This window comes from Sparus aurata, chromosome 6 (genome assembly GCF_900880675.1).
Source record: "Sparus aurata chromosome 6, fSpaAur1.1, whole genome shotgun sequence".
Lineage (NCBI taxonomy): Eukaryota > Metazoa > Chordata > Actinopteri > Spariformes > Sparidae > Sparus > Sparus aurata.
The window spans coordinates 26,883,154-26,906,366 of NC_044192.1; the positions used below are offsets into that span (position 1 = coordinate 26,883,154).

General features: G+C 44.8%; 1 protein-coding gene across 15 annotated transcripts in view; it reads left to right on the forward strand.

Annotated features, from left to right (window-relative positions):
• Window positions 1-1,437: 1,437 nt before the first annotated feature.
• celf4 (CUGBP, Elav-like family member 4) overlaps window positions 1,438-23,213 on the forward strand; it is a 97,542-nt gene continuing 75,766 nt past the window's right edge. For 4 of the 15 annotated variants that reach the window (XM_030421093.1, XM_030421098.1, XM_030421105.1 and 1 more), the window contains exon 1: window positions 1,442-2,243. In XM_030421093.1, the coding sequence (XP_030276953.1) occupies window positions 1,967-2,243 (277 nt within the window). In that variant the 5' untranslated portion in view covers window positions 1,442-1,966. Of the gene's footprint in view, window positions 2,244-23,213 lie in introns of all 15 variants that reach the window. The other 11 variants (XM_030421097.1, XM_030421099.1, XM_030421102.1 and 8 more) reach the window with 7 other exon arrangements.

Below are 23,213 nucleotides of genomic sequence, written 5' to 3' on the forward strand. Positions count from 1 at the left end.
AACGCTCAAGCCCACTATCACTTCATTGGCACCTTCTCCAGGTCACTCTACTCTACATTTGGGGGGGGGGCAGATCTGTGCAGGTGTCCACTGTCAAATAACAAAGATCATTCTGTCATGTGGCATGGTGCTTGAGACGATGTAATGAAAAGCAAGAGACGCTCCCTTTTTCCTTTTCTTTTTTACCCGTTTTATCAGGAACGCTCAGTCAGTTTCTATCACTGGTACATACTGGGGTTTGAAATGTATGTGTGTTTTAGCCTTTCCACTCTGAGTGGTGTTTAATATCAACACCTAACTCACTCACATTTAGATTTCCATAAATCAAGGCTAAGATAATTAGACTGGCCACTCTAGATTTGATTAAAATCTGATTGGTGGATGCCTATAGGCCTACAGTGAGCTTAAAATTAATTTTAGGAGGAGACCGGATGAATATTGGATGTCCTTCCAAATGATGAATCAAGCTTTTTTTTCATATGTTTTCTGTGCAAAAAAACGAAGGGAAGGAGAAAAAATAATGAGTTGCCGACCGTGCCTCTCTGTGCGTCGTGTCACTTTGTCCCGCTCTTGTGTGATTTTTTTTCCCCCCTTCGATGTGCCCCCTCTCTACGCCACTCGGCGGTGCTCACAGACTTCCCCTCTCTGGAAATCAAATCATCTAATCCACATGACTTTTTGGAAATGGCAGAGGAAGCTGATAATACGTCTCTCCGGCGCACAAAAAGAAAACAAACAACAACAACAAAAAAAAAAACAATAACCTGTGTTTGTTCTTGAAACAATAACGAGCTGTCGGAACCGTCAGAGGAATCTTCCCCGTCAGTGTGTTTCAGTTCCGCCGGCGGGACCTGCGTTTCAGCACCGCGGAGCTGTCCACCGCTCCGGAAGCGGAGAGAGGCTGCGGCCGCTCACCGGTGCTGCTGCCGCCGCCGAGGATGAGGAGGATGAGGAGGAAAGACTACATGCGATGATGTGAAACGTTGTTTTAAGCACGATATCAAAACCTCCCTAAGAACCACCGCCACCCTCACAGTCACACCTCAGCCGCGGCGGATGTTTATTTGCTGACATAAACCGACACACGGCAGGTGTAAATTGCTGCGAAGACATCTTTGCGGCTTATTGAAAACGAATAAGAAGAAAAGGAGGAGGAGAAGATGATGATGAAGACGTGTGTGCGTGTCAATCACAAAGTAATACATGCTCGGGCCGGTGAACGTGCGGATATTTGCTCTGAGCAGGAGCACAAAGGAGCGTATTCTCTATATTTCTCTATTTATAGCCCCTCTCCCCTCGGTGGAATGTACCACTCGGCCCTCACATAGGAGAAAAAGGGGGGTGTGGGGGGAGAGAACGGAAAACTCTGGCGTTGACATATGCCGAGTTTACAGCGGGCCCCTTTTCTCCGAACCTCCCCGCCGCTCTGGCAGAGATTGAGCCGGCCCTGTCCGTTTAAACCGAGAAGACACCCATACCGACTCCTCAATGCAAAAAAAAATAAAAGGGTGCCAAGAAGCTGGGACGAGGGAACGTGGGTGTAAATAGACAGTGAACGCTCTTGGTCTCTCTCTCTCCCTCTCTCTCTCTCTCTCTCTCTCCTCTCTCTCTCTCTCCCTCCCCTCCTCTCTTTCTCTCTGTCTCTCTTTTATGAAATCAATGAACGAGTTATTGGGTAGGACATAAATATAAGGAATCAAAGCCTCCACCGGGACCAGCGGCATTGCGCGCTTTTTGATATGCGTCTTCGCCAAACGCTACATGTGTTTTCACATCAGTGTAAATACTGGCTTTGACAGGACGGGAGCGGAGTAAGCTCTGGCACGGCTTGGTCTCGGAACCCACATTTTGACCAAGACTTCCACCAGCTTTTTTTCTTTTTTTTTTTCAGCCTAAAAACGTTTCTCTCCACCATCGCCATCTGCTGCCGTCTGTACGCGTCCCAACTCACTGGCCGGTCCGAAAGATGGCAACTTTAACCAACGGGCAGGTGGACGGCACGGTGCACGGTGTCGGTGTGGTCTCCGCCAGCACGAACGGGCTCGTGAACGGATTAAGCCACAGCCACAGCCCGGTGGGCTGCCCGGCTACCATCCCCATGAAGGACCACGATGCCATCAAACTCTTCATCGGTCAGATCCCCCGCAACCTGGACGAGAAGGACCTCCGGCCCCTCTTCGAGGAGTTCGGCAAGATCTACGAGCTCACTGTGCTGAAGGACCGCTTCACGGGCATGCACAAAGGTGGGTGAAGCCCCCAGATTCCCCGAGACAACTATGGCTCGACTTGTTTTTTTTTGTTTGTTTTTTTTTTGTTTTTGGTTCGGCGTGAATTCTGTCAAACATTGGCGAGAGTGGGGATCCTGAATCATGCAGGAGGTGGTAGGGTGTAAGAGCTGCACGGCTGTCGGCACATTGTGCACACATTTATCTGAAAGACTTCATGCATGTTGTTGGGATTTATGATGGCACCAAAAAAAAAAGAAAAGAAAAGAAAAAAGAAAGAAAGAAAAAGGATAGTTAATCTCTCTCTCTCTCTTTTTTAATTTTTTTTTTTTTTTTTGTTAGACTTGTCATTGCTGCTCCAATTTCTGCGCGTCAATTTTTTGCTCCATTCCTGAGCAAACACATCCGAGCGTGAGAGTGTCACGAATCGGGAGTCACGACGGCACGAATTTATGTAGGGTGATGTTAGGAGGAGCACTGTTCCCATTTGGGCAGTGTGCACGGGGAGTGTTCACACATCCAGTCCGGCGGTTGTAAACGTGCTTTCATTCACCACGGCGCTAAATCCAGGCCATTAACCTCACGTTTTCACGTTGCAATAGCGGGGAGGCTGTGTTTGATTGCCCGCAGCACCGTACACTCTGTTGCCCGTAACTCTCTCCCAGTGTGTGTGTGTGTGTGTGTGTGTGTGTGTGTGCGCGCGCGCGTGTGTTAGGGGGGTTGATGATGAGGAGGGGGGCGGTCGCGCGTGCACGTGTGTACGCACGTGTGCTACACAAGAGGAGTAAGGGCCTGTGATTGTATTGTACTTCAGCACAACCTTTTTTTCTTTTCTTTTTTGTCGGTGGTTTCTGCTCTCCCAAATTGAAAATACGAACTTCACTACAAGGGAGAATGTAGACTTCACAGAAATCTATTTTTAAAGGGGCATCGTGTAGTTTTGGAGATTAAATTCAATATTCATATTTTGAATATTAATGAGGTAATAACACCAACTCACAATTTCCATGACTGAATAAACATGCTGTGCTCAGGCTCCCAGAATACTGTCTGAAGGTAGAACGGTAGCAGGGTCCAACACATATGAGCAAAGTAAAACAGTATGAAACTGTGTTGTCTGTTAAGGTCAGCTTGTTTATTCAGTCGTGAAAACAAAGAGAGTTTGTCTATTTGGTCTCCTCTGGTTGAAATGTATTCCCCAAAACTACATACTGCACCTTTAATTGATTTTTTAACCTTCTAACAATGGACACTATAACACCATTTTTATTTTTTTTTTTGGTATCTTTTCCTCGTGTGACCCTGACTGACACGCAGTGATACAGATGACGATGCCTCTTGAATTACAGTCCTTTATTTTTGGTGCGGCAGGGGAGCTCCTGCTTTATTTTATTTCTTCTCTCGGGGGAAGAGTCATTCTCTGCAAATCTCCATCTAATGAGAGGTCACTAATTGATCTGCTATACCTGCAGGACATCTCCCGGGGGAGCAAAGTACATTAAGAATGAGCTATCACTTCTTTTTAGGAGTCCAGCCCTCCTCCCCCTTTTTTAACAGCCCCCTCTGCCCCCCCCCCCCCCCCTGCAAACAATGTGTGACATGAACCATGTGTCAGGAAATGATTATGATATACAAATAATCTCGGAGGGCGGAGACTGTCTGCAGGCATGGGGGAAACCAAAGAGGTGGAGAAGGAGAAGATGTGGTGGGGGCTGGAGGGAGGGGGGGGGGGGGGGGGGTTATCTTTTATTAATAGCCCAGCTGTAGTAGCGACTCCCTGTTGGACAGTTAATCACCAGTGGCCCCAGAACTATAGGCACGGCTCACCAGCTGATTCTAAGAACTGTCTCCTCACCGCGATATACGGCCCTGCTTCCCGGGCAGGGCCCCCGCTTTCATTAGCGAGCCCCCGCTGCGCTCATATTTTAACTAGCTGGAGGCACTAGCTACTCCCTGGCTCACCAGCTCGCTGGCTCGCTCACTGCAAGCTGCTCAGAGGGCCGCGTTCCCCTCCACAGACTCCTGACACCTTCCCGAAGGTTTTTCCATAGAAGGTTCCCCAAATTAGCAGTAAAAGACAGCACGTTCCTGCAAATAACGGGCAATATGACTGACTGTGTACACTGCCGTCATACTGGTTTTATTGAAGACTGCACAGCACAACGTGAATCAGGTGTAGTGAGCTATCACAGCCAGAGACAAGAGTAAATACACTCACGAGCAAACAAACGCACATTCTGAGGAGGAATAATTCATGCTGTGTCTATTTTCATCTCGCAAAATGAAAGCCATTTAAAGCGCCTCAACTGTTGATGTCAGTGTTCGAAAAAGAGAGCTCCACCCAGGTCGTAGTCTCCCTCCCTTTGAGATTGTTACACCTCTGTCTGGATTTTCTGCCTCAGGTCAGGCTCACTGTTGCTCAGAGTGCCGTTTTGCTGGTTTAAAAACGCTATCCAAATGTACATTTTACGAACTTTCACCGCTCTTCTCCCTCGGCTCCTTCGTACTGTTTGCATTTCTCAGGGTCCTGCCACGGAGCAGAAAGAGCCAAAGCGAGGGCATGATGACCCTCTCAGGTGTGAAATGCTCCAGTGGAGTGAAGTCTATAGAACTGCCCACCAGAAAACTCCTTTTCTATTCTTCCCCACCATCTAACCCCGCTCCATCCTCACCTTTCTTCCCTTTTTTTCCCCTCCCTCCGCCTTTTTGTCTTCACTTTATGTACTGGCGCGGACGTGTTGCCTGTTCGGCAACGGTGCATCACGTTGGATAATAGCAGTGGTGGCACAAAGCCTCAGCTGGAACTGAAGATTGTAGATGATCAGCTACCGTTTCTCCTTTACAATTTTGTCCTACCTGTAGTTTTTTCAAATGGCACACACTTGGTAACTGTCATCGCTAACAATGTAACGCCTCGTCAGGGGGATGCTGTTGCATTCGTTTGACTTTTTACCCAAAGGAGACATGGCACTTCAACAAAGAAATAAGCGTGGTTTTCAGCTTTTTTTTCTTTCTTTTTTTTTTTTGCCCAGCCACGGCAGGTAATAAAAGCCCCTGTGTTCCGCTGTACATCAACAAGCCTAAAGAAACAGCCTTTTGCTATGGTAATGCTACCTCTGAAGAAAGAGACCCCTATTACAGCCATTGTCAGCCGTGCCTGTGATACTATTGCCATAACCCTCCCCATAATGACTCCATGTATCACTCGTAATCTAGTCTTTAGGATTCTGTCCCCTTGGAATGGAGGGGTTGAGGGGAGCGGGGGAGGAGGGGAGCGCAGGACGGGGATCTGCAGAGGCTGGGAGCGGGGCGCAGGGACACCAGTGCAGGCCCACATTCTCCCAATGATTTTATTTCTCTCCCCTCTGCGACCGAGCCATGCTAATAGAGGCCATTTATAATGGTCACCGGCTGCTGCTGCTGCTGCTGCTCCTGCTGCTACCAAGCACAACGGGGCTGAGAGGCACGGCTAGCACAAAGAGCCAGCCCCCTTCTTTTTTTTTTTCCTCTTTTCTCCTCTCCCTGGCAATGCAGCATGGGAGGTGGGGGATCTATCCAAGAGGGGAAGGTGTAGATATGATTGCACGCGCTATTCATCAGCCCGATTTTCATGTAATAATCACCAGGGCGATTGAGCTGCGATGATACGGGGGAGCACATTTTAATAACCCAAGGTGTTCTCTGTTGTTTTACGGCTGTCGCGTCTTCAGGCCAGACCTTTTGTTGTCGACACCTTTTGTTTTGGGTTTTTTCTTTTTCCCCAAAGCAAATGAAACTGTCACTAAGTTTGCTTTACTGCCGTTGTGGTAATTTAATGACAGTAATACTGTAGATTTGTCCTTGGCCAAACAAAATACATTAGCAACAGCTCTCGCCATGAGCTCAGACAGTTAAAGTAGTTACAAAGCCGGAGAGTTTTCTCAAAGTCAAAGCAGGTGTGGAAACTTCATTTAGATTTGGGGCCAAATGGTCCAATTTTGACCTGGCAAGTGAAGTAAACAGAGAGTCACCGGTCTGAGGTGCAGAGGAAGAGCTGTAGTGATTATACACTGAAAAGACCTTTGGCTGTTTCTAATCTAATATCAATACTTGAGCAAATGATCATATAAGGTTTAATATGTTTGAAGTCAAACAAGTGGAGTGTAACGACCAATTGTAATCTTGTTCAAATTCACCCATCTCGCAGATGGTTTATGCTACAGATGGGGGGTATAATCTGTGCAGGTCATAAAGGGAGTTATGGTTCCCTCTGAACGCCTATGGTTTTTGATATGGCGGACCTTTTAGCAGGGAGTGCGTGCGGAGGGGGGCGCAGGATCAGAGCAGATCATCGGGCTCATCATGTTTTTGGTGAGGCCAGGAAGTCACGATGCCAAAAACATGAAAGACCCATGCTGTGTTTTATTGCAGGCAATTAGGTGTTACAGGTTGCCATTAGAGGAGCACCGTCTGCGGGAAAAAAGAGAGATAAAACCAAATTTGGCTTTGAACAAAGAGAAAAAGGAGCGTGTGTGTGTTTTTTCCGTCCTGCAGGTCTGCGTTAATGCAGCATGTGTTCCGGCCGAAAAATTTCACTCTAGTTGCATCATCCTCTCTCTGTGGGATCCTTCTCTCTCCTCCTCTCGCATTTGGTTTGGGATGAGTGTGTGTGTGTGTGTGTGTGTGTGTGTGTGTGTCTGTGTGAATGTGTGCATCTCAGAGTGTGTGCGTGTCTCTGTGTGTTTATGGGCTCCTCCTCTCCTCCCTGGCCCAGAATCCTCCACTCATCTCAGCTCAGAATGCACGCTCAGGCCCCACATTGTGCCTCGTTTCTATGAGGGCGCATCGCAATCGATTTCGAGCGTTTTGTCGGGGGAGAAAGGCAACACGTGTCACGGAGGAGGTCGCTCGGTACCGCTCGACCACCGGCGCCACGCCACACACACACCGCCGCCCCCTTGTCCTGGCAGAGCCCAGAACTGCCAAGCAACAAGAGGGAAACAAGAGGCGGAGTCAGAGCGGGGAGTACAGTGAGCCTAATTTGTCAGGAGGGCCGTTGTCAAGGCAGCACTGCCTCTGTTGTCCATTATTATTGGAGGGGACTGTCCGATGGGGGGCGGCTGATAGCCGAGCAGGGAGCCAGTTAGTCACAGTGAGAGATGACCGCACCGGGGCCAAAGGAGGGAGTGCTCGTGGAGCTCCTGCACGGATCAGCATGCTAACAGCAGGTTTGGAGTCATGAGGCCTGTCAGGGTGGCGGGGCCCTTTGGCTCGCCTGACCTCTCATTAAAACCGCTGACCTTTACATACAGAGGAGGACAGATAATGTAAAGGGACAGCTGTACCTAGGTGTTTGTGTCGTTTCACTTCCTATTGACGCAGCGAAACAAGCAGAGATATATTCAGCACTTATAACAAAATTGAATGTGTAATAATTGGATATGAGGTACATAAATATCACACACACATCTGTCAATAATGGAGACAAAGGGGTTAAAGCATGTTGCGCACTTGCCCAACGACTGAAAAGTTGATTTTCTTCACAGGAAACTTTGTGTGTTAATAGCTCAGGAGCACGTGCACGTCCCGGGTCATACAGTAAAAATGGCCCAGTCAGCATATATCAGTGTGTTAGTAGTGTGTAGTTAATGGCTCCATGTGGCAAAGTCATGGCTCACTGTGGACGGCAGTGCTGACCTGTGGAGAAGCACAACACTGAAGATTTGTGGCCATCATTACAGGTCAGAGAGGCTGCTGATGTCAACAATTTTCACATATACAGATAGACAGATAGACAGATAGACAGACAGACAGACAGACAGACAGACAGATAGATAGATAGATAGATAGATAGATAGATAGATAGATAGGTCTACAATAACACCACCAACTGTGGCAAAATCAGTATTCTCGTATAACGAAGACAAAAGGTGATCTATAACATTTCCAGCAATTTCCAAGTCGAAAAACATCCCCGAAAAATGTTAAACATTTATAAGCACAGCGAAATGCCATGTTCTGTTTTGATGGTTAAACTCCTCAGCCGATAGCCAGGAGCTGAGTTAAAGTAAAGTCTGCCTTAAATGTTTCATCAACATTTGGCCTTTTGTTTTCTATAAAGAGAGGCTAAACAACTCGCACCGGCTTTTCTTCTCGCTCTTGCTTGCCTCTTGTCTATGTTCATTGCCCCAGTGTACCGTTCTTCCAGAGGATGAAAAAAAAAGCCCTTTTTTGACAAATGCTCCTTGGAGAGGTAAATATTTTCTGTTTTTCAAGGCTGTTGCATCAGCTAAGCATTATTGTGCTTTGTGGTAAATTTTTAAAAAGTTGATGCTTTAGGCCTCTTCAATCTTTTAGCTACGCTTAATACCACTTTCAAGCCCCCCTGCTTCAAACACCGGTGGCCGGTTCTGGAGGTGGGGAATGCAATAGTTTTGAAATGTTGGAAAGTCTTACATGTTCTTTTAGAGTTTTACCTCTGTTCTACTGCTGATTTCATTCTTAATAACAGGGCTTCCTGTGCTGGGAGTGCCCTGCATTTTTTAATGAAAAAAAAAATGTATTTAAAGTGGCACTGTATTTCAGGATCTGGTTAGAGAATTATGAATATAATGAAATTTAAGAGTCGGGGAGTTTCCCCCATGCTGCGTCCATAATACAACCTGCTAAAGTCCCCTCAGTGAACTACATGTGATTTCTGCCTCTTTTTTATTAAAATCCACATACTTACACGTACAGTTTTGTTCCATTTCTGGATCTCTTATCTGTGCCGTGCAATTACACGGGCACCATGCTCTTTGTGTAGTTGTTCAGTGTAAAAGGCTTAAGCACTTTTTCCTTTGTTCACCAGTCAAAAGGTTATGAATCAACTCTGTGTGTGAACTTTGAAACCGGTGTGTTTTTTGCCTTTTGGATTACAGTCAAGCTGCTGGCTGCTTTTATCGTGCTTTGCACAGTCCGGAGGCTTTATGATGGAGTATGATACAATATACGTGCCACAATATCTGTATGTGTACAGTATACACGTGTGTATACATTTTCCCAGCATATCTGCTGTGTGTTTATCCCTACATGTACATGTGTTGTGGATGTGTGTGTGTGTGTGTGTGTGAGAGAGAGAGATCATGCTGCATATGTAGAACTGCATGTGCCAATTATCATTCCTAGCTAAATCAGTTAAGCTAATAAAGTCACATTAAAGTAATGTAACTTTAAATGTTTAAATGTGCATTATGTAGTTTTTGGAGTGAAGAAATTTCAATCAGGAAGACTAAAATGAACAAACTCTCTTTGTTTTCATGACTGAATAAACTAAATAAACAAACTGACCTTGAAGGACAACACAGTTTCATACCTTTTTACTTTGATTATATGTGGCCGTCTCTGCCACTTTTCTAGCCTCAAACAGTGTTCTGGGGCCTTATTTACCTCTGAGAATAGCTTGTTTCTTCAATTATGGAGAAAATAAATATTTCTGAGTTTGTATTTTTATCTCATTATTATTTTGAATGTTAAAATCAGTAAATCTGAATTTCTCCCCCAGAACTACATTGTTCCCCATTTAAGTATTCATGTTTTAAGCCTGAACCTGACTCAAACCCTCAGTCTGCACATGAAAACTGGGTCCGGCTGCAGCTCTCTCCTGCAGAGCCCTTCCACGAGGAACTAGCAGCATGACACAGCAGCAATATGAAAAAAACAGACTCGACGTTTGTCACATCTAACTGAGGCAGAGTCCCATTAATGCACATCAAGCACGCATTCATTCTCGTCGCGTATTCTGCCCCAAATGTATTGAATTTGTTTCTAGCGCCATCTTCTATTTAATGTTTTTTTTTTTTCTGTTTCTATAATTTCTTCACACTGCTCTCAAGGTCAAGTTATGTTTTTATATCACAGAAAAATGGGAATCGTTCTTACTTTGCAAACAGACACGTGTACTTCCAATTGCCTTCTTAGCTCGCGCACAATTGGCTCATATGCACCAAACAAATCATTCGGCTCTGGAGATTTATGGTTCATAGAAAGTTGAATTGATGTTTATTCTCAACCAAATTGCCAAATGTAACTCGAAGTGGCGTATCTGGGTCTGCCTGCTGGGATACTCTAGTGCAGGGATTACACGAGCCGTGTACTATTTGTCCCAGACAGAGAGCACGTCGAAGACTGTCGAGCATGTGTGACTTGTCGGGGGCCAGACGCACATTTAGCCTCCTCTGTATGCATGCGTACAACCCCCCCCATGCTGCCCGATGACTGCCAGCTTTGAGTGTCCCTGATTCAATTCGCTTTCTTCCCATCTCCCTTCATGCCTATTTCATGGCCCCCAATTAAAAATGCACCACGTTGACTTGTAAAAGGAAGGTGGGAATGGAGGTTAGGGCTTTTCAAAGATCTCTCTCAATTATTCAGGGCCAAGTTTGATTCAGAAAATGGAGGAGGATTAATAAGTCATGCAGAAGTTTTTCGAGGGGTTCGGGTACCGAATGGAATGCACAGCGCTCTGATGAAAGTAGCACAGGCATCAACCAAAAGTGAAATGTTTGTTGTCAATTAGGCCTGACAAGTTTTGACTCCGGGAGTCAGCGATCCTACATTTACACTACAACTCCTCTCAAAACAGATGGAGGATGAATGTATGAAGTTGGTAACTCGGCTCGGAGAAGCTTTGTTAGTGTTCCATTTTAAATTTATGAAATATATTTAGCTGGCACAGTTCTGGATGACATAAGGCAGCGGATCAGCTTTGAATTTGTGTTTGTATCCCGGTACCCACTGGGTCCATATCATTCCATTTTCATTACACCAGAAACCGCGCAGAGCCGTGCCTTTTGCTATCAGATATTACCATTCAAATCATATTGGCATCACATTGAGGAAAAGTACATCAAGGCTTTATCCTATCCTGCTGGTTGGAGAGCAGATAGACCAAAACATATCGCTGCAGAGGGAGATGGTGCAAGAGTGCGTAAAACGACAAGGAGCTCAAGACAGAGAAGGAGAGGGGGAGAGGGAAGGAGAATTAGAGAGATGTTGAAACAGGGATGATGTAAGAGAATGCGTGAAAAGAGGCGAGGGAGATCCATGGAGGAGGGTTCGGGTGGGGGGTTGCACACAAAGACAGACAAAGAATATCAAGAGGCAGCGCGATACACAAGAAAGGGAGCAGAGATTGTAAAGAGAGAGGTGCGGACTAAAAATGGAGGCACAGAGAGATTGTTCAATGACAGGCAACGGAGTGAGCCAAAAAAAAAAAAAAAAGGGAGAGGAAGAGGGAAGAGGGATGACGAGAAAAAGACTGAAAAGCAGGGAAGGAAAGCGACAGACAGACACAGAGAGAGAAGTAGAAAGAGTGAGGGAGTCCCAGAGACAGATGTCGCCCTCGCTGGCCCCGGCAGATTGATAGCTTCTGGCCCAGTTCCATGCCAGGCTTTGACCCCTCTGTCCTCTGCTGTAATTTATAGGCTGCGTTTTGCCAGATTTAAGCACTACTCGGTGGTCATCATGGCTCAAGAAGGGAGAATGACCTTCCCGGGATGGGAGCAGAATTAGACCCCCGCAGCTCCCAAACGCCCCGGGGGTAAATTAGCAAGTGCTCTCATAATAGAGGGATCTCTGACAACATGTTAATGGGGCAGGTTGTACTTAAGACCTGTCAGGCTTGTGTTTGCTCCCGCGTACGCTAACGACACCACTTTCTCCTCGTATTTCAACGTGTCAACGCGACAGTGCAGGGGCATCATATTTAAACTTTTGTGCGTCTGCCGTTTGCAAGAATTGATGAGCGCGCATTACGACATGGCCGCCCGTTGCTAACCTCATAAGCTTGACATTAGGTCTCGCGCGCTGTAGGCGAAAAGTGTTGTGAAAGTATGAGCGTGAAAATCAACTTACATGCAGAACGGCACATTTCAGAATAATGAACTGGACTATAATTAGTGATGCACCGATGAAGCGCATTGCGGCTGGTAAAGATGAGTTGGAGTTCAAACACAGATGAGTCAGCCTGTCATATGATGCACAATATGCGTGTAATAAGTGAAATCCCCCCTCCTCCAGACAAATGCATTTAAAGCCTCCCTTATGTATTTCTCTACGACATTAAATATTCATGACTAAATAAGCGGGAAAGTGTCTCAAGTGTGGACAAAACCTCCTTGGTTGTTATTTATTCAGAGTCTGGTCTGGAGGAGCTACAGAAATCAATCTCATTTTCACCGAATTAGTTCAAAAACGAGATATAATGACTGTGGCTGCGTGCGTTGAACTTAACTCCACGGTGAACACTTTTGATGAGATTTATACAGCGTTGCCTCGTATTGTCTTTGCCAAATCAATCTTTTCTTCTATGCATCGCACCTCATCTTTATAATCTTCAGAAGTTGATTTAACAAATTAAGATTTGATTTTGACAGACAAGAATATAAATAAATGTTATTATTAGGTTATATCAGACAGATTAGGTGCTTTTCAGTGTCCCAATTAAAGAGTAGTTTTACTCCAGCGTTTTGTTTTAGTCCTTTCATGTGCTGATTGAAACACCTCACATTGTCGGCACCGTTTTGTTCTCCTTCACTCCGTGGGCTGGCCCGGTTGCTTATTGAATGATTAGTTGCTGCTTTCATAAATCAGGCACTAATTTTGTGCAGATTGCAGCCACAGATTCCTTTTTTTTTTAAAAGCACGGCATAAGTTTGCACTGTAATGTCTTGCAAAGTAAATATGGCCCTGTGTGCATCCGGAGCGTACCCTTTAGACTAACTTGGCTAGCTAGCCCGTGGGCTCAGCTGGGTTTGTGCTTGGCCATTCAGAGCGTTACCTCAATGCACAAATCAGCCCAGGGAATGATCTGGACAGAAAGCCTTCAGCAAATTATTACAGATTTGCAATTTAATGGCTTCTGAGGTCTCTCCCAGCCCCACACAGGTTCCCAACGAGACAGAGCCTATTAGTTTGGTCCTTTAATCACAGAACAGGAGATGGGAATCCTGGCCAAACCTATACATACCCCGCTTCACTTGGTGTGGAATGATTTCATGGGGTTTATAGATAGAGACAGAGAAGCCTGTGCACGCGCGCAGACGTGTGCACGAGTGTGTGAGCGCTGGCTGGTTGATAAGCTTTGCTTTCCCCAGAGCAACAGCAGCGTGTCTGTCTGTGTGTGTGTGTGTGTGTGTGTGTGTGTGTGTGTGTGTGTGTGAGAGAGAGGGAGGGAGAGAAAAAAATGCTTTCCTCTATGGATCGTTTATCAATACCATGAGGACTCACTGGGCAGTTGCAATTAATTTGGTATCAGCTGGACCCAAAGCCAACAAAAGTCCACGTCATAAACAAAAACACAGAATTGTTTTCCAACTTCATGTTCCAAAATGATTTCCATTAGGAGCGGCCCTCGATTTGAATAAAACATGAGAATGTTTGTGTCCGCAACGTAAAGCTCGTGAAATGCTCCCGTCAAACTAATTAAACTAGCAAGTTTGTTTTCAGAAGTTCTACTTTTAGAAATATCAGTTTGTGTTCAGTCAGTAAAGTTTGAGCTGTAAAACATGGCCGTACATGACCCTGTAAACAAATCATTCGCTTGTGATTTGTTATTTAATTCTGCAAATTAATCTGTACTTAGGTTACAAACTTTAAGCTCTTAAGGTCAAAGCCAATATGGATCTAAAGCATTAAGACACTCAGACAGAATGCATCTTCCATAATGACATTACTTTTGTGATACTATTTGGAGCAGACAGGCAACTGGCTCTTCACAGGGTGTTTCAGCAAAATCTTTTCCCATAGCTATAGTTGCCCTGATTAATGTGCCATCAATGCAAAATGTAAAAACTATCACTCCAATCTGCCTTTCAATGTCCCAATTTGTCCAAGAGGAAGCCAAGCTTTCTAAACGAGCTGGATAAAAGTGACTGCCAAAGGGGGATGAATATATATAATTATCTGTGGCTGGAGCGCCAACAAAGGGACTTTGAAAATCAACTTTGTGCGCCAGAGGCTTCATTAGTCCGACGACAACAAAATGTCCCCTCAAACTTGCAGTTGGAAAGACACAGGTATCTGCAAAAGCCATTTAAAGCATGCCGTCGCACAGCCTTCCGCAGCCCCGGCCGCTATCTGTTTGGGATTACAAGCCACTTAATGCGCTAATGTTAATATGCTAATGTGTTTTAATGTTAATGTTATGTTTGAATTACTAGGTGACTTAAGGAATGGCTGGCTGCTGTTTTGTTGGTCGTACGCATTGCCACGTTAGAGAGGACGGATAACCGTGTTTACTTTGCATATGGAAATCCCTGGATGTCTTTCATCTGTCCTTCCTATAGCGACTAGTGGTCCATGTTAGCTTTGCAAACATCTTAATTGTGTTAAATGGAGGAAAAAGGGGGGAAGATTAAAAGCCATTAATGTGTGTTGCGTGCGAGGGTGTGCTATTCCCGGGACGGTGCTTTTGTTCACTTTGGCAAAGCAGACGAGAGAGTTTCACCTTGAAACTCAATGCACACCAGGAAAAATTGTCATTGTGTCTACCTAAAACGCTGCTGTCTCCCGCCCTCGTCCGTTCTACGCACTGTCAGACTTGCTTTGCTCGTCTTTGCATTTCTTTCTTGTGACCGCCATCCCTCTTACTCTCTTTGTACGTCTCTCCCCATTTTCTCACTTTCTATCTCTCTCCTGCCTTTTCCCTTTGTAGCACTGTTTCCCTCCGCCGCGCTCCCTCTCTCTCTCTGTCTGTCTGTCTAAGCGTCAGATAAGCTCACTGGGGGAGACTTTAGAGGACTCTCCATCTGTGTATAAATAGCTCTGGATGAATTATTGAGGGACCTGGGGTTGCTAATAATCCCGCAGGACCCATCTGACAATGACACAGAAGATGGAGGGAAAACAATTACGCAGGCTTTCTCCTTCAGAAGAGTGGGAATGGGGGTGGGGGGGCTCGGCGGCCTCTGGGAGCCTCCTTGCGGGGCCCAACATCTTGGCTAATAAACCCAATTAAGTCTCCGGAATCAATCGGAGCCCCGGGGGCGTCCTCTCTCTTCCTTCCCCGGACGGCGTGCAACAACAGGAAGTGTAATGATTCATGTTCCCCCTTCTGCGTTTGGATCGTCCTCTCATCTCCATCTTGCAGGTTGGCAAGGCGGACGGGACAGGACAGGATGTCCGCCGAGGCAGGATAATAGGACAGGGAGAGGAAAGGAGAGGAGAGGCGAGTGGAGTGGAAAGGAGAGGTGCACAGAGGAATATTAATGGGAGTGTTTATCCTGTAAGTGTTTTACCGAGGGGACGAGACATGGGACCACTCCCATGACAGAATTAAAGCACTTTGTCTTCTTAGTGATACATGATTCATCCGTAGATGGTTTCGTGATTAATCGGCTTTGCACGGTCCCTGCCTGACTGTTGACACAACATGCTCCTTCCCATCAATCAGTCTATCTATCTATCTGTCTATCTATCTATCTATCTATCTATCTAGCTGTTACATTTGTCTGTCTGCAATGGATGAAATTGTTGACTTTTCCAGTGTACAGAGCCACCTGAAATCCGCAAATGAAGGTTTCCATCCAGATGTAGTGCAGTTTTTCACCTGTTTTTCATGAATTCATCAAAAGTAAATGCAAATGAACGCGAGCTCCGACCATTAATGCTATCAGTATTAGGAGGTCGTCAGTGCTAATTATGCATCGCCAATCAATCATCGCAGCGGTGATGAGATCATTAAAAGAGGAGGACAGAACTTTATAAGAAATCTGGTGTTTCTGTTTGTTTCATGTGTAAGCCACAGGAGGGTAACACCTGAACACTGACTCCAGGCCACAGACGATTAATAAAGACTTCATCAGGTCAGACTGTTGGAAAACTGGAAAAACAAAACCCGTATCGACACATCCAGCTTCCAACAGGCTGACAAGGCTCTATGATGGCAGGTGATCCCCACAACACCCAACACCCAGCAGTCGTATCTCAAAACGTCACACATGTTATATGTAAGAGTTAGACCACATTCAGCATATCGTAGATCAAGATTTAAATTGGTTACGTTCACAAAGAGAGGGAAGGCGAGGTCTCAAAGTCACGTGCTTACCAATATAGTAAAACTTTTTTTTTTCATCAAATCACAAACATTTGAATTAACATGTCTGATGTAAAATAATATGAAAAACCTTCTACTGTGGATAGCCATATAATGTGATTCTTTAAAGGACTCTTTAATTTTAATGATGGAAACTTATTGTGTTTTTACAAGACGGTTGTTTTATTACAGACTATTACCGTTTCTTTTACAGGGCACATTATGCTTCGGGCGAGGTTAAGATGCTACTTGAAACACTTGGTCCAAGGGTAGATAAAACTCAAGTTCGGATCAATAAAAACACAAAACTTAGTTGCAGGTTTGTAACGTGGCGTGAATGAAAGCCAGGTCACCTACATGCCCAACCCACATCCACACCCACACCCTCACTTGCCACCTCAGGGTGCCCTACTGATGAATGCTGGCATTTATCGTGAGGAGCAGAATCCTCCGATATGGACGGAGCTCCGCGGGACTCTTGAGCTGCTATATTCTGTCTTTTAAAATCCTGCTGTACACGAGAGCAAGCCGAATCACTGAAGAGTTGAAGAAAGGCATCCAGACTCATAGTGCTGTGTTGTCGGCTGTTCAGAGGAGAGTCTTAGTGTCCCATGACGGTCTAAACAGAGTTTCAGAGCTTTTTCCACTCTGCCATGTATAAAGTTCCCAAACGATACACTGAACAGTTGTGATTTCGGAGCCAAAAAACGAATGCTAAGAAAGTCTGCCTGTTATCAGTCGTGCGTTGCCGTACACGAGTCAGCATGATATATTTCAGCGTGTCAGAGCTGGTACGTAACCGCGCAGACTTTTGGTTCATCTCAGGAGTCATTACGTTTAATAATTCATATTGTGAAAAGCTAAATTTGGGTGTCCCAAACATTTCCTGACAAAATGGCTGAGGTGGGATGAGAGCGGGGCGATTCGTCTGCCTGAATATTGGGGACAGTTCTAGCCATTCAGTGTGTGTGTGTCTGTGTGTGTGTGTTCAAGGATTATCTATGCGTTTATATGTGACATGAGTGTTTTACTTTGTGGCGTGAGAGCTCAAGTGTCACATGCAGGCAAATCCTATGTGTACGGGTGTAAATGTGTGTGTGTCTTCCATCCGGATCCCTCAAGGGAGGGAGTCGGGGGCGGGTGAGGGAGGTGGTTGGGGGGGGGTCAGCCGGTGGTGTGTGTGTGGGGGGGGGGGGGGGGGGGGGGGGGGGGGGGCACTGTCCTAATGATGCATTTTCTACACCATTGATTCAGTGGCTCTGCTCTCCAGTAAATCCTTCACATGCAACACATTAAAGCTGGCCCTTTTTCCTCCTTCGCCAATCGATTAGCACAGCTTAGAGACGGCCACTCTGGGAAGCGGGGCGAGAGATGGGACCTGTTATCTTCGGGGACTCACACACACGCACACACACACACACACACACACACACACACACATTTGAAGGTGTTCGCTCTTTCTCGCACATTTCTCCCCGTCATAATCTACGGAGGGGCCGCGATGCGAAAGTTCATCAAAGTGTGTGAGAAAATGTCTCGTTTGCATGCCGTTAATACCTGTAATCTCTGGATTACAGCGTGCATTTTAATACGGAGGTTGTCTGCATCCGACTCTCATGGTTGTTCAGTTTTGTTTGTTTTTTTTGTTTTTTGCCTCCTAAAGGCACCAGCGGATGTGTAATCATTAAGCTTTCAGTTAAATATGCCGCAGCAATCAGCGTCTCTCTAAGCTCTTTCTGTCATAATTCAGTTGTTTTTTTTTTTATTCCCACACTAGTTGCTCCGCTCAACTTCTTAGCAAGTTAGTTAGCCGTCTTATTTTTCACCGTGTACATTCAAAACCCCTCAGAGCACATTAATTTGGCATGATGATATAACAGTTATACAGAAAATGCCCAGTTATAAAAATTTATTTGACATCCCCCCCCCCCCTCCCGGTCAGTCAGAACTCGCCCAGGATGCAATATAATAACTTTTATTTGACAATCTTCATATCCTCGTCTCGGAGAGTAATTCAGTTACAACCGGAGCCGCCATTGTTCTAAATTACCATGTCCTGCACTTAGAATGGGAAATAAATGCAGCAGATGTACAGTCTCGCTGTCCCTTTGAGTTTCATCACCTGGTTATTAACTTTTGCACCGTCCTTTTCTTGCTCTCCCGTTCCCTCAGTGACATGTTTCTGTTTTACAGATTATTCCCTTCCCCCCGAAGAGGAGGACTAGCGTATCTGCGTATGGCCGCCTATAGAGAGAGCTGGGACTGCTATTACACTCCATTATAAATGAATTCACCTCCTCTTTCATAAGTCTGCCCCGTAGTTCTGCCTCACTCCGCTGAAATAATATCATACTTAAGACCAGCATTCATTAGTCCACCGAAACAGCTCCTGAATTTTTAAGGCCTGTTTTACACAGTGAAAAAGAAAAAAAAAAGAAAAAAGCTTGATGTGGTCTCCGAACAGTAATTGAAGTTTTTTTTTTTTTTTTTCTCCCCGTGTTCACAGCACAGAGTACAGTACTGTTCTCTGGGCTCATATTGTGGGCTTCAAAGTGCTTTTTTATTTAATCAGGGTTTACAGCTGCCAATTAAAGATTTTAAGATGATACGGGGAGAAAGTTGGAGTGTTCCTGGAGACCTTGGCCGTGTCCCCTAAAATAGCCTCTATCTCCTTTCTCTTTTTTCCATTGTGAGTAATGATCTGAAAGGTCAGCAAAGGTGAAGGGGATATGAGCGACTGCTGCTCACTTTATTGAATTACTGTTCCTCGCAGGAACCAAAAGTGAGGGGGGCTTGTCTGGGTGTCTCACTTTGATACCAGATTCAGAGGGAGATATGAGGCTTCGACCAGTCTCTAGTTTTATTTAACAAAGAACATTTCATTATAAGAGTATAGCAGATTAAAGGGACAATTCAGCCCAAAATCAGATATATGTGTTTCACCTCTTACCTGTTGAGGTATTTATCCATCTAGATTGTTTTGGGGTGAGCTGTTGAGTTGTGGTGATGTTTTCTCGAAACATATTGGAACAGGATGGCACTCAGAACTATTTTCTTTCTACAGAACTACAACGTATCAAGACAAGAGGCTAGCTAACTCAGCTAACTTGTGTTGCAGCTCAGCTGAGGAGGACACCATTAGTGTTTAAGTCTGCTCTCGATTTTAGCTAGCCAAGTGCCGCCTAGTTCAATTATATCTGTGAGATGGCAGACATCTTTACACCGATACCTCCAAAACTCTGCAACTCACACCAAAACAATCCTGATGAATAAATAGCACTACAGGTAAGATGAAAAAATATGTAACTTTGATTTTGGGGGCAACTGTCCTTTTAAAAGGTCCAGTTTGTAAGATAGTTGATTGCTAAGTCTGAAATACTGACGCTTTCGGTCGATGGCCTACCAACCCAAAGCAACAGTATCTGACGAGTTGGGAATGAGACTCTGCAATCAGCTATCCTACAAACTGGAGCTTTAAGGACACCTTTTCTACAAGTAAAATGTGTTGAACATGTGGGGGAAAAAAAACCCAGAGGACAGACGCAGGGATCATGCTTTCAACAGCTGTGTCTATTTTACTTTCAAAAGCGGAGTTCAGTGAATTGCAACGTGCAACTTTTCTCATTTAATTTGATGGGGATTCTGAACCAGACACAGACTGAATAGCCACAATCACACGGCTCATGCTGAGTGCCCCAGTTTACAACAGTACAAGGGCAGCCATATCATTCTTGAATCAGAGGCTCTCTCTTAATACGACATTTATTAGTATTCCTCTGCTGCACTGAGTGGTACTCATTGTCACCATATGACTAAAAGACCAAGGCTTTATATGCTATTTCTCTGAACACAATAAGTCAAGAATTTTCGTCTTTACTCTGACCCATTTCAAGAGTGAATTGAAGAGTGTTATCTAAGCCTTAGCACTCACAAAAAATCCAGTCAGAGCGTTCTTGTCTTAAGGTCAATCTTTTAAAAAGGAGAAAAAAAAACATTCTTCTGTTTATTGAGTAAAGGCTGTCCTTGGTCAACCCTTTCAGGCGGAGATAAGTGCTAACAGAGCCGAGGTGGGGGGAGACGCGGAGATTTCTATTGACTGACTGAAATTGGACAGCCTCAAACAAAGTTTCATGCCAAAGTTTTCCGAGGCAGAGTTCCAGGGCTATGCAGCGTGGAGTTTCAGCTGTGCCGTGGATAAAGCTTTTTAATGCTATTGACTCTTTTTAGGCTCTTACCAAGATGTTCTGAAATATTTAAATGATCACTGGGAGTTTCTCCCCGTCTGTGCTTGGGAATAAAGGGATAGAGTGCGAGGAGGGAACTTTTTATGTCAGCCTTTTACAATCCCTGAATTAATAGGCGCAAGATAATTAGAGAATTCTGTGCAATAACATTGTCCCCAAGCTGTCTAGTCTTGGGTGGCGTCAGGCATTGCATGCTGGTAAGAAGTAATTCATGTGTCCAGTAACGCTGCAAAGCACTAATTCAGGAAAGCATTAGTAGTTTTTTTTTCTTTTTAGTACATTTATAATTAGTTTCGAGGGAGGGAATTTCAAGATTGGAGTGTTCAAAGATACCACTGATGTCACAGAGGTCATGGCCTGGTGATTGTTTTGGGGAGTTTGGGGGTTTTATTGGCCTCAGGAGTGTACATTACAATATAATTACACACATAATACACTCAGTGGGACTAGATTTCTTTAAATCAGATTGTCTTAATGTAAGAACTTATCTTAAATATGATTAAAGGATTTAGAATTTAAACCCACCAAGCCAATTGCCAGAATAAATGTTGGCAATGTATGTTTCTGCAAAACCACACATACGTTGAAACTTACCGTTGCTTTATGTTGAAGGTAAGCGTTCCTTAGGATTCAATTTTCCAATTTGCCAAAAAAAATAACCGTTTCGTTGCCACAAACACATCTGGAGACGTCCCGAGGTCTCGTTAACAATATCAGTGATTTAACACTTACAGATGTTGAAATCCAGACTGCTGAAATACAGCCTTCTCACCTGTAACTCCACCGCTGTCCCCTCCACCTCCCAACATGACTGTCAGGTCATAAAAATGTAATGTGACTGTGATATGACACGTTCGGTTAAAATATTAATTCAGCACGAAGACTGTGACATGTACAAATTTGAATGCATCTGTGGTTTACTGCTGGCATTTTATCCCGGCATCTGGTCCGGATAAAACACAGCATTGGCGGCTATGATAAATATTTTCATATTAATAATGGACAACAAGACTTTATGTATGTGAAAGGGGTCGCTTGTAGTGACAAACTCACAGAGAATTATCCACCATATCTGCAGTTCGACAACGCAACAGCGCCTTGCATTTCAGCATCTTTGCGAGCACTATTTGGTCTTTAACTTTGAATTCACTTAGGCCACTTACTTTGCTTTGGTTCACTCTCACTGTGTCACGAGTGTCATTTTAATAGACAGATTAAAAAAACAAATTTTTAAAAACCCACTGTACACTGTTGTCACAGCACCAATGGCTGGCAATCAAAGCTAGAAACTTGCTCGAGCTTTCATCCGCTCACGAATCAGACAGTTCCCTCAGTAGTTGGAGCTAAAACGAGAGGGAGAATTGGAGTTCAGTTCATCAGGTGGTGAGAAAAAGGACTCCAAATGAACGAGTGCTCCGCGTCTGCCGGATGTGTAAATTGCAGACTGTTTGCTAAAGTGCTAGCCTTATCTACTTTAAAGCGATAGCATGAATGGATCTAATAAGTCAAATCTGGATACGATGTCAGAGGTGGAGCGCCGTTCATCCTATGAGAGCTGCTCAGCGGCGCGTGAAGCCAGAAAATTTTGACCTCCTTGGGTGTAAAACTACCCAGATCTTACGTATTGCTTTCGCGTCATGCGGCCTGGCGGAGTGTGCACATTAGAGACTACTTTAGCCTTCCGCTGGTTTGATTGGGCGTTGTGATGCTCAAGAAAATCTATTCAGCGTTTTTCAGCGGTTTCTATCAGAACGTGAGCTGTATTTTTGGACCAGTGTGCATTATGTGAAGTTGTAATTACACAGCTTGACCACTACGTCAAATTGGCTTCGGGTTGCTGTTCGCCATTGTTGTGTGTGTGGGTTGTTAAAAAAAAAAAAGAGAAAGAAAAGAAAAAGTTACATTAGGTTTGAAAAGAAAAGGGAACCAGAAAAAGCTGCAAAAACCCTGACTCACACCCGACACAGGATAAAATATCATCAAGAATCACTTGGCAAAATAACACAATTGATTTTCAGTGAAACTGCTTCATAACACTTCAAAAAACTACTTTAGCCATCACAGCACAAGTCAGTGGAGATAAACATGCTGGATTACTCAGGTTTTCAAATATGTGGATCCTAAGAGGATGACATTACATGTAAACAGTATGTGAAAATTCCCAATAGTGGGAAAGTACTTCTATCAAAGACAGCTCAATCAAGTCAAAGTTTCCCACAGTTAACAAGGTCAAAGCTCTATGTGGTCCGACACAGCTGTCGTTTAAATGAGGCCTGGTGACAGTTGGTGGATTTCACCACTGAAGTTCGTGTCTTTTCTTCTTCCCCCACCAGTAAGTATTCATAGTCTCCACCATTCCCTGGCTGCTTTCTTTCATCTTCTCTCTTTTTCTTCCCCATATTCCTCTCCCCTCTCTGTCTCTCACTCTCCTCCTGTTTCTCTCTCTCGCTCTCGGTGGGTGTGTGTCCCTTTAGGGTGTCTGCAGCGGTTGAGATAAGAAGCGAGTGTAGGACACAGGGGGATGGTGTTCACAGAAGCTAGGTGATCTTATCTACTCCCTCTTTCTCCCTCTCTCTCCCTCTCTCACCGAGCATCCCTTGCTGTACTGCTCTCCCTCTCTGCTGTTCTCCTCCCCCCTCTTTCTTTTTGCTCCCGTGCCCTTCTTCCTCTGTCTCTCCCCCGTCTCCCCCT